Genomic DNA, 14,883 nt, shown 5'->3' with positions numbered 1-14,883 from the left:
GTAAACAAACAGTATGTTGCCTAACAAAGCTACTGCTGTTATATTACATTACCTCGTTTTTATAAAATGTACCAAGATTTGAACTGATAACTTTATTTTATGTGTAAAAAAAATCAGTTTCTTTAAAAAGTAAAATGGTGATCCATATCACCTTTTAAGAATTTTAATTAGTTCTGGGAGAGAGTCCAAGATGGTGGAGAATTAGGAGACGTTAGTTTTGTCTGGCCCCAGGAATTCAGCTAGATAGCTATCAAATCATTCTGAACACCTGCAACTTAACTGGCGCTCTAAGAAAAGAACTGCTGCAATTCTACAAATAGAAAAGTGACCACTTTCTGGAAGAATGACAAGACAGAAAAACTCTCCTCAAGAAAAGAGAACAAGAGGCAGTACTGACTGCCAGGGACCTAATCCGTATGGATATAAGTAAGATGTCAGAAGTAGAGTTCAGAATAACGATTATAAAGATATTTGCTGGGCTTGAAAAAAAGCACAGGAGACACTAGAGAATCCCTTTCTAGAGAAATATAAGAACTAAAAATCATAAGTCGAAATAAAATGGAGGCTCTAACTGCTAGGATAAATGAGGCAGAAGACAGAATTAATGGAGATTAAAGAAGATGAGAAAAAGAGATAAACAACTACTGGATCATGAGGGGAGAAATCGACAGATAAGTGATACCATAAAGCGAAACAATATCAGAATAATTGGATCCCAGAAAAAGAGGAAAGAGAGAGAGAGAGAGAGAGACAGAGGGACAGAAGGTATATTGGAGCAAATTATAGCTGGTAACTTCCCTAATCTGGGGAAGGAAGCAGGTATTCAAGTCCAGAAGGCACAGAGAACCCCCCTCAAAATCAATAAAAAAGGGTCAACACCTCAACATATAATAGTGAACCTTGCAAATCTCAGAGACAAAGAGAAAATCCAGAAAGCAGCTCAGGACAAGAAGCCTGTCACCAACAAGGGTAGAAACATTAGGCTGGCAGCAGACCTATCCACAGAGACCTGGCAGACCAGAAAGGACTGGCATGATATACTCAGGGTGCTAAATGAGAAAAATATACAGCCAAGAATACTTTATCCAGCAAAGCTGTCATTCAAAATAGGAGACATTAAAAGCTTCCAGGACAAATGGAAACTAAAATTTTGTGATTACTAAACAGCCCTGCAAGAAATATTAAAGGGGATCCTTTAAGTGAAGAGAGCCCAAAAGTAACATAGACCAGAAAGGAACAAAGACAATATACAGAAACAGTGGCTTTATAGGTAATACAATGGCACAAAATTCATATCTTTCAATAGTTACCCTGACTATAAATGGGCTAAATGCCCCAATCGAAAGATACAAGGTATCAGATTAGATAAAAAAGCAAGACCCATCCATATGCTGTCTGCAAGAGACTTATTTTATTTTTATTATTTAAAATTTTTTTTAAAGATTTTATTTATTTATTTGACAGAGAGACAGAGAGAGAGCACAAGTAGGCAGAGCAGCAGGCAGAGGGAGAGGGAGAAGCAGGCTCCCCAATGAGCAGGGAACCCAATGTGGGGCTTGATCCCAGGACCCTGGGATTATGACCTGAGCCAAAAGCAGATGCTTAACTGACTGAGCCACCCAAGCACCCCCAAGAGACTCATTTTAGACCCCAAGACACCTCCAGATTCAAAGTGAGGGGGTAGAAAACCATTTACCATGCTAACGGATATCAAAAGAAAGCTGGGGTAGCAATCCTTATATCAGACAAATCAGATTTTAAACCAAAGACTGTAATAGGAGATGAGGAAGGATACTATATCATAATTAAAGGGTCCATCCAACAAGAATATCTAACAATTGTAAATATTTATGCCCCTAACATGGGAGCAGCCAATTATATAAACCAATTAATAACGAAATTAAAGAAACACATTGATGATAATAGAATAATAGTAGGAGACTGCAACACCCCACTCACCGCAATGGACAGATCATCTAAGCAGAAGATCAATAAGGAAACAAGGGCTTTGAATGACACTCTGGACCAGATGGACTTCACAGATATATTCAGAGCATTCCATCCTAAAGGAACAGAATATACATTCTTCTCGAGTGCATATGGAACATTCTCCAGAACAGACCACATACTAGGTCACAAATCAGGCCTCAATCAGTACCAAAAGATTTGGATCATTCCCTGCATATTTTCAGACCACAATGCTTTGAAAGTTGAACTCAACCACAAGAGGAAATTTGGAAGGAACTCAAATACATGGAGGTTAAAGAGCATCCTACTAAGGAATGAATGGGTCAACCAGGAAATTAAAGAATTAAAAAAAAATTCATGGAAACAAATGAAAATGAAAACACAACTGTTCAAAACCTTTGGGATGCAGTAAAGGCAGTCCTAAGAAGGAAGTATATAGCAATACAAGCCTTTCTCAAGAAACAAGAAAGGTCTCAAATTCACAACCTAACCTTACACCTAAAGGAGCTGGAGAAAGAACAGCAGATAGTCTAAAGTCAGCAGGAGAATAGAATTAATAAAGATTAGAGCAGAAATCAATGAAATAGAAACCAAAAGAACAGTAGAACAGATCAAGAGATCAACTAGGAAATGGTTCTTTGAAAGAATTAATAAGACTGATAAACCCCTGGCCAGACTTATCAAAAAGAAAAGAGAAAGGACCCAAATAAATAAAATCATTAATGAAAGAGATCACAACTAACACTGAAGAAATACAAACAATTATAAGAATATATCATGAGCAACTATATGCCAACAAATTAGGCAATCTCAAAGAAATGGATGTATCCATGGAGATGTACGAACTGCCAAAACTGAAACAGGCAGAAACAGCAAACCTGAACAGACCCATAACCAGCAAGGAAATTGAAACAGTAATCAAAAATCTCCCAACAAACCAGAGTCTAGGGCCAGAGAGCTTCCCAGAGGAATTCTACCAAACATGTAAAGCAGAATTAACACCTATTCTTCTGAAGCTGTTTCAAAAAAAGAAACGGACTGAATGATGTATAGAGCTACTGAATCACTATGCTGTACACCTGAAACCAATGTAATACTGTTACATTGTGTGTCAACTATACTTCAATTAAAAAAAAGGAAATAACAAAAAGAAATGGAAGGAAAACTTTTTCTTTTTTTTAAAGATTTTATTTATTTATTTATTTGACAGAGAGAGAGACAGTGAGAGCAGGAACACAAGCAGGGGGAGTGTGAGAGGGAGAAGCAGGCTTCCCACTGAGCAGGGAGCCTGATGTGGGACTGGATCCCAGGAACCTGGGATCATGAACTGAGTAAAGGCAGACACCCAACCAACTGAGCCACTCAGGTGTCCCGGAAGGAAAACTTCTAAACTCTTTCTATGAGGCCAGCATTACCTTGATCCCAAAGCCAGACAAAGACCCCACAAAGAAGAATTACAGACCTATATCCCTGATGAACATGGATGCAAAAATGCTCACCAAGATACTGGCCAAAGGGTTCCAACAGTACATTAAAAGGATTATTCACCATGACCAAGTGGAATTTATTCCTGGGCTGCAAGGGTGGTTCAACATCCAAAGTCAATCAATGTAATATACTACATAAATAAAAGAACAGACAAGAACCATATAATCCTCTCAATAGATAAAGAAAAAGCATCTGACAAAGTATAGCATCCTTTTTTTTTTTTAAAGATTTTATTTATTTGATAGAGAGAGACACAGCGAGAGAGGGAACACAAGCAGGGGGAGCAGGAGAGGGAGAAGCAGGCCCCCTGCGGAGCTGGGAGCCCGATGCGGGGCTCGATCCAGGACCCTGGGATCATGACCTGAGCCAAAAGCAAATGCTTAACCATCTGAGCCACCCAGGCGCCCCTACCTCTGAAACTATTAATACACTATATGTTAATTAATTGAATTTAAATAAAAAATAAAGTAAAATAAAAAAAGAATTTTAATTAGTTCTGACATATCTATATCACTCATCAGCTAAAACATAGGAACCATTTGTCTTGAAATAATAATTACTGAATTTAGGAGCTAAATATTAACATGGAAAAAAGTGCTTTCAAAATATGAAGTATCTCATGTGAGTCTTACAACAGCCCTATGAGGTAGATAAAATGGTATTACTTGTCATTTATAAAATGGAAGCTCAGAGAAATGGACTTGCCTGAGGAATGAGGGTACTCCAGTGATTTCTCTTTATGCCAAGGAAAAAGGTGGTATTTTGGCTATAAAATAAGCCACGATATTGTTCCAAGAATATAAACAAACAAACAAACAAAAAGCCCTAATTTTCACCACAGCAATTAAGTCAATAACAAACACATTTCACAAGGGAGATTCACTGAAAAATATTTGGAAAGCTACTTACTACTCCAATGTGGCAAAGTAAAACTGAACTTTGAGGGTTGATATCAAGTGCTTTCTGGAAATGCATTTCTGCAAGGCTGAATTTTTCTTGCTTGTAATAAATCATTCCTAAACCATACCTGAAAGTATAAAATAAAGTATAATTTTAGGGATATGAACTTTTGGCTGGTAATTTAGTTCAACTAATAAAAGGGTATGTTATGGAATCTGGCATTTTAATAAACTAGGAGAAATACTGGTGGTCTCAGAGAGGCAAAAACTATCAATCATGATAAGAAAATCATCAAAGCATTTCATTGTTTAAAAAATTTTTTTCATCAAAGCATTTTAGACAAATCACTTTTATAAGTAAAAACAATAAATCAAATCAATCAAATAGAACTTTGACAATAGGGAAAAAGAAACTACATCCTTAAATCCATCATTACAATCTAGATTTAACAGCTCATTTTTACTGAGTGGCTAATTATGTGTGTGCCAATAACTTTGTTAAACTCTTTATGTGAATTATCTCATTTAATCCTAGGAGGAAACGAGATAGGTATTTTTTTTAAAGATTTTATTTATTTGACAGAGAGAGACACAGCAAGAGAGGGAACACAGGCAGTGGGAGTGGGAGTGGGAGAGGCAGAAGCAGGCTTCCCGCGCAGCAGGGAGCCTGATGCGGGGCTCAATCCCAGGACCCTGGGATCATGACCCAAGCTGAGATAGGTATTGTTATCACTCACATTTCAAATAAGGAAAATGAGTTTAGAGAAGTTAAATAACATGACCAAAATTATACAGCTAATAAGGATTATAAGCAGATCCTTCCTTTATGATTCTAAACCCTAAACTCTTAACAATGCTATTTCTATATTATTGGTACAAATGCATATATATCATAATTACATATACATAGTGTCATGTTCTGCTTCCCCTCTCCTTACTATATCAAAACATACTCCTACAGACTTAAAAATTATAAATTTTATTTTATTTTTTTAAGATTTTATTTATTTATTTGACAGAGACAGAGATAGCGAGAGAGGGAATGCAGGCAGAGGGAGTGGGAGAGGGAGAAGCGGGCTTCCCGTGGAGCAGGCAGCCCAATGCGGGGCTCGATCCCAGGACCCTGGGATCATGACCTGAGCCAAAGGCAGACGTTTAACGACTGAGCCACCCAGGCACCCCCAAAACTATAAATTTTAAAGGCTATGTAAAAGCATATTAACTTGATATACAGGTATTTCTTCTGAATTTTCAAAACATCAAATGAACATAATGTGACTGATTTACATTAAGGAGACCTCTTTTGGCTATAACTAGATAATGACAATGGGGAATAAACACCAAATGAATGAATAAGAAGAAAGCACAATATATCTTCTTATATTTGGGGCAAAGAAAAGGTATAAAAAGCTCTGTGCTAATAATGGTGATGGTGGAACAACAAAAGAAAGACTACTCTGGAGTTGGAATAATAAATTTTAAGTTTAGATACTTTAAGTTAGATACTTAAAGTTACCTAAATTCCTTATTTTTATAACAATTTTTGATATGGTAAGGTTTAAGAATGCAACTATTATAATATAGGACATACCCAAACGTTTAAAAAACAACACAAGTCCTATTGAAAACTGAGTTCTTAAAATATTACAGAGTACTTTATGTGAAGAGAAGGCAGTATCAGCAAGCTGGACTGTTTAATATGTCAGCAGAAGCCAGCATTTGTCAGGCCATCTTTTGGGTAATGTAACTACTTAGAAATGAGATATAATCCATTAAAAAACATATATACACAGATCAAAAAATATGTTTTAATAATACAGGGATTCAGATTTAGTGACAGAATGAAAATTCAATTGCTATAATGACTACCTAAAAAGATAAAAAGAAAACCATGTCTGACATAAAAATTGTAGCAGAGTTATGATATCAGAATTACAATTCTTGATATGTAAAACTATTAAGTCAGTCAAGAAAAATACAATAAAATGTCAGCAGTAGATACACTGTTGAGGCAGAAGTAAGAACAAACTTTTTAATGCCTTCTTCATTTGTTAACTATATGAGCCAGGTAACTTCCTCAATAGAGACATTACTTAATAAACTGGAACACTGAGTTCTACATAAAGCTAATGAACTAGACTGGTATTTAATAAACCAAAACACTGTAAAGAGCAACAACTAGTGGATAGTTCTCAATGTTTATTTTCTACTACCCAATAGGTGATTATACTAGTCCTCTCCACTTTCCCAACCATATTCTATACGAATCACTGTTTCAGTGTTCTAAGAAAAAGAAACAAATCAAATAACAAAATCAATTATTTTCAAAAGCTTGGTAGGAGAAAAGGCTGAAACTGTTGAGTATAAGGATCTAGTATTTGATTATTAGTTAACTTAAGAGTTTGTTAAAGGTACGTATTTCATGTAAAAAAAAGTTTTGGTTACAACTTATCCAACCAGTATGTACTACTCTTAAGTATTAGTAACCAAATTCATGACAATAAAGAGATATCTAACAAAAAAAATTACTGAATATCAGTCCCATCAGTAAGACATCATCTTTCCACTTCATTAGCACTTACCATGCATTATAATGTCTTGGATTGACTCTGATAGCATTTCGAAAACAAGCTAATGCTTTGTCTAATTCCTCAGTTAATACAAACTCATGCCCTAATAGCGTATAGGCATAAGCATAATTTGGATCAACCTGGATGGCTCTCTGGAAGAATTTAATTGCAATATCATGTTCCCGCTGCAAACTGAAACAGTTCCCTGCAGCACACCAGGCCTTAAAAAAAGATGGAAACAAAAACCAAATATATAATTAAAATTTTGTTTCAATTTTTCTAACAAAACCAAATTTATGACTAAAATCAAAACTCAGAACTCACTGAGAACAGAAAAACAAAAACTGAAGTTATCTTTTTTTAAAATTTGAGAGAGAAAGAGAGAGAGCATGAGAACATGGGGGAGGGGCGGAGGGAGAGGGAGAGGGAATCTGGAGCAGACTTAGCACTGAGCCTGGAGCCTGTTGGGGGCTTGATCTCACAGCTCTGAGCCCTAAGTTCAGGACCTAAGCCGAAACCAAGAGTTAGATGCTCAACCGACTGTGCCACCTAGCACCCCCCTGAAGTTTTAATAGATACAGTTGATCCTCATTGTTCATGATTTCATATTGGTGTATTTGTCTACTTGTAAAAATTTATAGTATTTGTAAAACCAAACTCTACACTGGAGTGCTTTAGTGGTCACCCAACATATGAGTTGTCCAACAGGTACGGTCCCAGTTGAGGTTAAAAAAAAAAAAAAAGGTGACTCTATGCCTCCTTGTTTCATCTCTCACATAGAGATGACCAAAGGATAGAGAGTGTAGGGGAAAGTACAGTGCAGGGCAAGAAGTTCTGGCTCTGGGGCCAGGTGGACAGAGATTGAATCCTAAATATGGTACCTGTTGTAGGGTAGCCTCAGGCAAATCACCTTAACACTTCTGAATAGCATTTTCTCTTTTATATAAAATAAAGATAATAAAATCTACCAGGATGGGTTGTTTTTAGGATGTGTGTGTGTACACATTTCCCCCAAACAAAACGATCCAGTCTTTGCTAATAATAGTGTTTACAGAAACTAGAACATAACTACCAAGAATAATGAGAATTGACTGTTTTTAATTTAATTCTAAGATTAGATATGTTATACAAGTACCACTAACTATTCTTGAGATGCAATGAAATAACAATTCTTACAGGACTGGAGTATGCAAATAAATTGTGCCTATGTCTTAAAATGACAATAAAAAAAGCACTATTTTACTTTAATTTAAAATTAGCGCTTTTTGGGCGCCTGGGTGGCTCAGTTGGTTAAGCGACTGCCTTCGGCTCAGGTCATGATTCTGGAGTCCCAGGATCGAGTCCCTCATCGGGCTCCCTGCTCAGCGGGGAGTCTGCTTCTCCCTCTGACCCTCCCCCCTTCTCATGTGCTCTCTCTCTCTCTCATTCTCACTCTCAGATAAATAAAAATCTTAAAAAAAGAAAAAGAAAAAATAAAATAAAATAAAATTAGCATTTTCCAGTCTACATAATTTCTGCTTAATGAACACTAATCCCGCTGGCAACAGCAATTTTTTTTTTAAATATTTATTTATTTCAGTGAGATCGAGAGAGAACGCGCACACGTGAGTGCGGGCAGTGGGGAGGGCGAGGGAGAAACCAAGCAGACTCTGCACTGAGCACGGAGCCTGACACAGGGCTCGATCTCACAACCCTGAGATCAGACCTGAGCTGAAACCAAGAGTTGGATGCAGAACTGACTGTGCCACCCAGATGCCCCAACAACAGCAATTATAATATAGCCAAATCTTGATTAATTTTGAATAAAATATATGCTTATGAATCTGCACCACATATTCTAGGACTTTTCTCTTCTCTGAGTCCCTCTCTGCCTGTAGAAAAGGGTGAAAAAGTGTGGATGATGCTAAATGGTGTTTGAATTACTTGCTTCATCCCCACGTGGCAAGGGTGATCAGAAGACAACTACATAAGCAAAGTGTTTCAGTTATCATACCTCTGGTGAATTTTTATCCATGTCTGTTAAGTCTTTTGAAAGAACTGAAAGAGCAACATCTTTTTGAAGATGCCAAAGTGTTGTAGAGTAGATCTCCATGCCTTCAACTCTGTAATTCTCAATTCTTCTAACCTCTGAGAATATTCTTTCAGCCTGAAATAAAAAAACTAGTTAATGGGAAAATAAGTTGATACAATTCACATATATGCAGGGAGAGCACTGGGCACTGTTCTCATGGGACCTAAATGCTGCCTTGTTTTACAGTGTTTCTGTGAATTAGTAATAACATAGGGTCGCAATGAACAATGTTCCACAATAGGTCAAATATTGAGGTAATCAAATTCACACTTAACCTAGGTATACACAAGTCATGGTAAGAGCATTAACTATGAAAAGAAAACCTACGTTTCCAGCAAAATGACAGAGGAGAAATCTACACAGTTACAATTTATAAAGGCCAAGTCAATTATTTTATTCTCAAAAAATACATTTCCAAGTTTTCTTAATGGCTTTATAGAATAACTCAGGAAAAGTGAGAGAATAATGATTTCTGTAACACAAAACTACTTGTGCACTGACTTTCATTAAGAGGTTGAGCTAAAAACTTTAGGGGAAAAACAGGTTCAGTTGGCTACCAATGCTATGGCATGTTGAACACTGAGCATACCCACGGATGTCATACCTGCGGGGGAACTGTAGCTCCAGCCTAGTGATTCTCTTTTCCTTTGCAGCACTAACCTGACTTTAGGTCCCTCCTCCGCTACTTTTTTCCTCCCCTCACTCACAGCTCCCAGAATGGTTTCTCTCACCTTGAGGCTTTGGATTTTATTTTATTTTTTAAAAGATTTTATTTATTTGACAGAGAGAGACACAGTGAGAGAGGGAACACAAGCAGGGGGAGAGAGAGAGGGAGAAGCAGACCTCCTGCGGAGCCGGGAGCCCGATGCAGGGCTCGATCCCAGGACCCCAGGATCATGACCTGAGCCGAAGGCAGATGCTTAACGACTGAGCCATCCAGGTGCCCAAGGCTTTGGGTTTTATAAAACCAATTAGTAGTTCCCTAGTTTATTAATTCAAAAGTTCAAAATTCTGAAAGTCAAGTTTAGTTTTGAATAAAAAATATGTGGACTGTTCTTAATGAAATGAAGATGGTGGAAAATAAAGAAACAGCATTTATAAAACTAGGAACTCTAAGAAATGGCCATATATTATCTAGGATTAGCTTAATGATTTTTAACTTCTCTGAAATCCCTTAAAAGTTATAGGTAAGTTTTTCCAATACGCACTGGTTATAAGACAGATCTAACCACAAGTCAAATATGGGTTTTGGAAATCTTTTGGTTTCAAATTTTTCAGGATCTATTGCTTCCTCTGAAAAGTGACTGTGGCAGAGACAAAAAGAAAAATGAAAAAAACTCATGAAATTAAGTAAATTAAGTTGAAACAAAGGCTTCTGTTTAGTTAAGTATCTGGGACACTGCTCTATAATTAGAGGGAAACAATAAAAATTATGTATTTTAAAGTACCTGTGAAATAATAAATTAGAAATAATTTTGAAAGGGGCTTGCCAAACACAGCTTTTGCCTATGTATCAGTAAAGGACCATTATCCAAACATGGAATTTCTAGCAATGAATAAGGCTAATCTGTCTACAGCAACACTTCTTTCCTTACCATACAGTAATATATGAGTTGGTACCTTCTGTATTTATTCTCTACGTAGAACACACTTCACTCCAGATCTCTGCATGGCTCATGAAGGAGTCACCTCCTTTCTCTGAGCATACCTTCTGGCAAATAGCTCCATATATCGTTGTCCTGCAATCCCCTTATCATGCTTCATTTTTTTCTTCCTATGACCTATTGCTACCTGTCCTTGTACATGTATTGGATTACAATCTATCTCTCTTACTAGAATGCAAGCTCTATAAAGGCAAGCAATTATCTGTCTAGCTGTATTACAGAGTCTAGAAGAGAATCTAAGACATAACATGCACTGAATAAATGAACTGAAAGTAAACAGGACAAAAAAGTAACTTTATTATAAACTTCAAATAATTTATTTTAGAGAAATTTTATTAATATATATATTTTTTAAAGTTTTAAACAATTTTTTTAAGTTTAGGGGTGGGGAGAGAAAATGCTTGGAAGGTAAACTGGGTAGAAAATTAATTAATTAAATATTTTATTTATTTATTTGACAGAGAGAGAGAGAATAAGCAGGGAGAGCAGCAGGCAGAGGGAGAGGAAGAAGCAGACTCTGCTGTGCAGAGAGCCCGACATGGGGCTCGATCCCGGGACCCTGGGATCATGACCTGAGCTGAAGGCTGACGCTTAACCGACAGAGCCACCCAGCCATTGAGCTGTGGGTAGGAAATTTAAATTGGAAATTAGAATTTTCTTTGGCTTTGTGTTTATAATCTCCTTTTCTGGTATAAACAGATAACTTAAGCAACAAATGTAATTAAAACTAAAGGATAAAAGTCTTGAGGACATTATGTCCTCCATTATATACAGTTTTCTTCATAGTATTTTTCAAGATTATAAAACATATGAAATGTCAAAAATTCAGCCCAGTAGGAACTCTGCATATAGTAGAAAAATTTTTTATTATAAACACCTATTACATGGTAATATATATTTTCAGATCCAACGGGGTAGGGTATAAATATTTCACATAAGAATATATTTCCATAAGAATATATGGATGTGGGTGCCTGGATGGCTCAGTTGGTTAAGTGTCCAACTCTTGATTTCAGCTCAGGTCATGATCTCAGGGTCTTGAGATTGAGGCCTGTGTAGGGCTCTGCACTTGGCACAGAGTCTGCCTCGGATTCCCTCTTTCCCTCTCCTTCTGCCCCTCCCCTTGCTTGAGATCTCTTGCTCTAAAATAAATAAAATCTTAAAAAAAAAAAAGATTATATGTGGGCGCCTGGGTGGCTCAGATGGTTAAGCATCTGCCTTCGGCTCAAGGTCAGGATCCCAGGGTCCTGGGATCGAGTCCTGCATTGGGCTCCCTGCTCCTTGGGAGCCTGCTTCTCCCTCTGCCTCTCTCTCTCTCTCGCTCTTTCATGAATAAATAAATAAAATCTTAAAAAAAAACAAAAACAAGAATATATGGATGACTTGAATACTCTACAAATCTATCTCAAGCAATCTCCCCAAATTTAAACTACTCACCCTTTAACACAAGAAAAAATTGTCTATTTATATATTAAAATGCTCAGAAAATAAAGACATTACATAATAAATATTGACCTTTTTTTTTTAATTTTAAACAGCTGCACACCCAGTGTGGAGCCCAAGGTGGGACTTGAACTCACAACCCTGAGATCAAGACCTGAGCTGAGATCAAGAGTCAGATGCTTAACCAAGCCACCCTGGTGCCCCTAAATATTGACCTGTTAGACCTAGCTGTCTCAAGCACAGGCATTTTAACTAGCTCTAAAAAGGCATGTAAACAGTTTTCTATACTTACTTGCATGTACTCTGAAAGTTCAAAATAGGCCCTTCCAATTTGGCACAGTACCCAACCAGTATTGTAGTGGTGAGAAGGTAGGTGGCTCAAGATATTTATAGCTTCTTTGCAGTTGTATGAACACAAAGCTAAATAACCTTTCCCCATTTCACGAAGAAGGCTCATCAAACCTTCTAGGAGAAAACAATATAGTAAACAAAGGAGGAAAACAAAATAAAACAGTTTGGTTTTCTAGAAAGGCTAATACAAAATAATTTATTAAAAATTCCAACATCTATCTAGAAAAAATGGAAAGTACTTTAATGAACATTAAAAAACTTACTTAAAATAAGTGAATAAAATAAAATAAAGAAAATATTAAGCATTTAAAACAGACCTGCTGCTGCTTTCTGTAGATTAAATGCCTGGATCTGAGGTGTGATTGTGGAGATTTTCCCTTCTGAAATGATGGAAGAGTCCAATTTTGTAATTTCCAGGCTATCATTTATGTTGGGTTGAGTTATTCCTCCTTTATTAGTTTTACTTTTAGTTTTTCTGTTTGGGATTTTAGGTGGAAACTTCATTTTTAACTTTTTGCTATTCTCCTGTAAAAAGGAGGAAAATTCCACACTTGTTAAATGCATGTATTTTAGACTTCCCAATTCTTTCTCAAGTATTAGTCACAAAATAAATATAGAGTTTTGACTGGTCTAAATTTTTCTCAGAAAAAATTTATAATAAAAATTTTCAAAGTCATTTAATTTTAAATGTAACAATTCTGAAAATAAATTGTATCAATGAACTAGTGTGCAAGGTAAATCAGTATTAAGTGTTTGTTGCTCTTTTCTGAAAGTGTATAACTTTCATTATTTAAAAATAAGAAAATAAATGGATGCAGTATTACCTGTCTCAGAGCATTATAACTGTTAAGTTATAAAATTGTTGAATTGTTCATGTCAAAGTTAAAAATTATCCATAATATTTGTCAATGGACCAACAAAATTTACCAAGGGCATAATGAGGTCCTTGTACAAAGAAATGTGCAAAAAAAACACAGGAAATTTATCCTCCCCCTAATTTTCCTAGTGAGAATATCTGACATAGCCACAGGACATCATCAAATCCAGGAGACTGAATTGGTTCAATACTATCAACTAAATTACACATCTTATTTGGATTTCATCAGTTTTTACATATACTTTTTTTTTTGACATGATAGTTCTATGAAATTTTATCACATGTATGCTTCATGTAATCAACCACCACAATAAGGATATAGGACTGTCTGACCACTACACAAAAAAATTCCTTTGTGCTATGCTCTAGTAGTCATATCTTCCCCCAAGTCCTAACTCCTAATAACCACTGATCTGTCTCCCATCACAATTTTGTCCTTTGAACAATGTTTTATAATATTTATTAAAGAACCAAGAAAATTTATAAATGTTATAGACAGCTTTATAAATTAAAAAAACATTAGAAAAATTTAAATAGTCTCTCAATTTATTTATTAGAGATGGAGGGGGAAGCATTAAGTAAATGTGACATATGGAAATCTTTAAATTACCTTGGTCGTAGAGCTGTCACTAGTAAAAAGACGTGAACTTCTTCGAGGCAGTGCGTTTGGGGGAGATGTGATAGTGGGGCTCAATACCTGAGGTGTTGTACTAAAAAAATGATAAAAGTAGACATTAAAAAAAAAAAACCCAGCTTATGAGCACTACCTATTGTTTCAATTCAGATACATTAAAAAACACATTCATCATGTTTGTATTCTAAAGATGATGAGTTTGGTCGGTCCATTTGTCATCCCTCTATGAAAACTAAGAATCTAAAAGCTATCTGTATTACCATAAAATAATAAAGATTATAGCACAGAGCTTCACTCTATCTGAAATTGCTAATGTGAACTTAAAACAATCCACATAAAAACTGTAGATCAATAAATGATAAACACATCTATAAACTAATTCTCTCTAGCCCTCATTTGCAACCATAGCGAATTAGAGAAAAAAAGACAGTTGGACATGGATAGTCTACATGTGGGATATTTGCCAACAAATAAATACCACTAGAACAATTATTATTTCCTTATAAATTCAAACTACCACATCAAGGTTTATTCTGTTGAGAACTAAAGGAATCTAATAATTGCCTGGGTACATTTTTTTTTTTTTAATTTAAAAGGCAAACGCTAAGGTACAAGGATTCCATTCTTAGAAAGTGAGCAAACTTAAAACCTCAAGTTACCTGAGAGTGGGTCAGTCTATGGACTAAATGGTTTACCGTTTATGTGAAATCCCACTAGTTACCTGAATTTGCGTCAAAGAGGCTTCTAAGAATAAAAGAGACACTGACCAGTGAGTACAGAAAGCCCAGGCTGCTCTTACCTTTCCAAAAGACAGAATCTCAATGTAGGTATTACAGCAAGTGAGGTCACTTAGGTTGATTTATTAATTTTATTTTATGATACATTTTATATGTATTTTTTTAATTTTTATTTATTTTA

General features: G+C 36.0%; 1 protein-coding gene across 7 annotated transcripts in view; it reads right to left on the bottom strand.

The window, feature by feature from the left end:
- CDC27 (cell division cycle 27) overlaps positions 1–14,883 on the bottom strand; it is a 73,543-nt gene that overhangs the window by 14,591 nt on the left and 44,069 nt on the right. For 4 of the 7 annotated variants that reach the window (XM_025890037.2, XM_025890044.2, XM_025890040.2 and 1 more), the window contains exons 10-15: positions 13,942–14,041; positions 12,772–12,979; positions 12,396–12,568; positions 8,919–9,071; positions 6,938–7,146; positions 4,366–4,483 (exon numbers count right to left, since the gene is read on the bottom strand). In XM_025890037.2, coding sequence (XP_025745822.1) covers positions 4,366–4,483; positions 6,938–7,146; positions 8,919–9,071; positions 12,396–12,568; positions 12,772–12,979; positions 13,942–14,041 — 961 coding nt within the window. The remainder of the gene's footprint in view (positions 1–4,365; positions 4,484–6,937; positions 7,147–8,918; positions 9,072–12,395; positions 12,569–12,771; positions 12,980–13,941; positions 14,042–14,883) is intronic. The other 3 variants (XM_025890038.2, XM_025890041.2, XM_025890046.2) reach the window with 1 other exon arrangement.

Source organism: Callorhinus ursinus, unplaced genomic scaffold, assembly GCF_003265705.2.
Source record: "Callorhinus ursinus isolate GAN/ISIS: 27379988/994484 unplaced genomic scaffold, GSC_fseal_2.0 scaffold50, whole genome shotgun sequence".
In the NCBI taxonomy this organism is placed as follows: domain Eukaryota; kingdom Metazoa; phylum Chordata; class Mammalia; order Carnivora; family Otariidae; genus Callorhinus; species Callorhinus ursinus.
The sequence above is the reverse complement of the archived record's forward strand: the minus strand, read 5'-3'. Positions and strand labels throughout refer to the sequence as shown.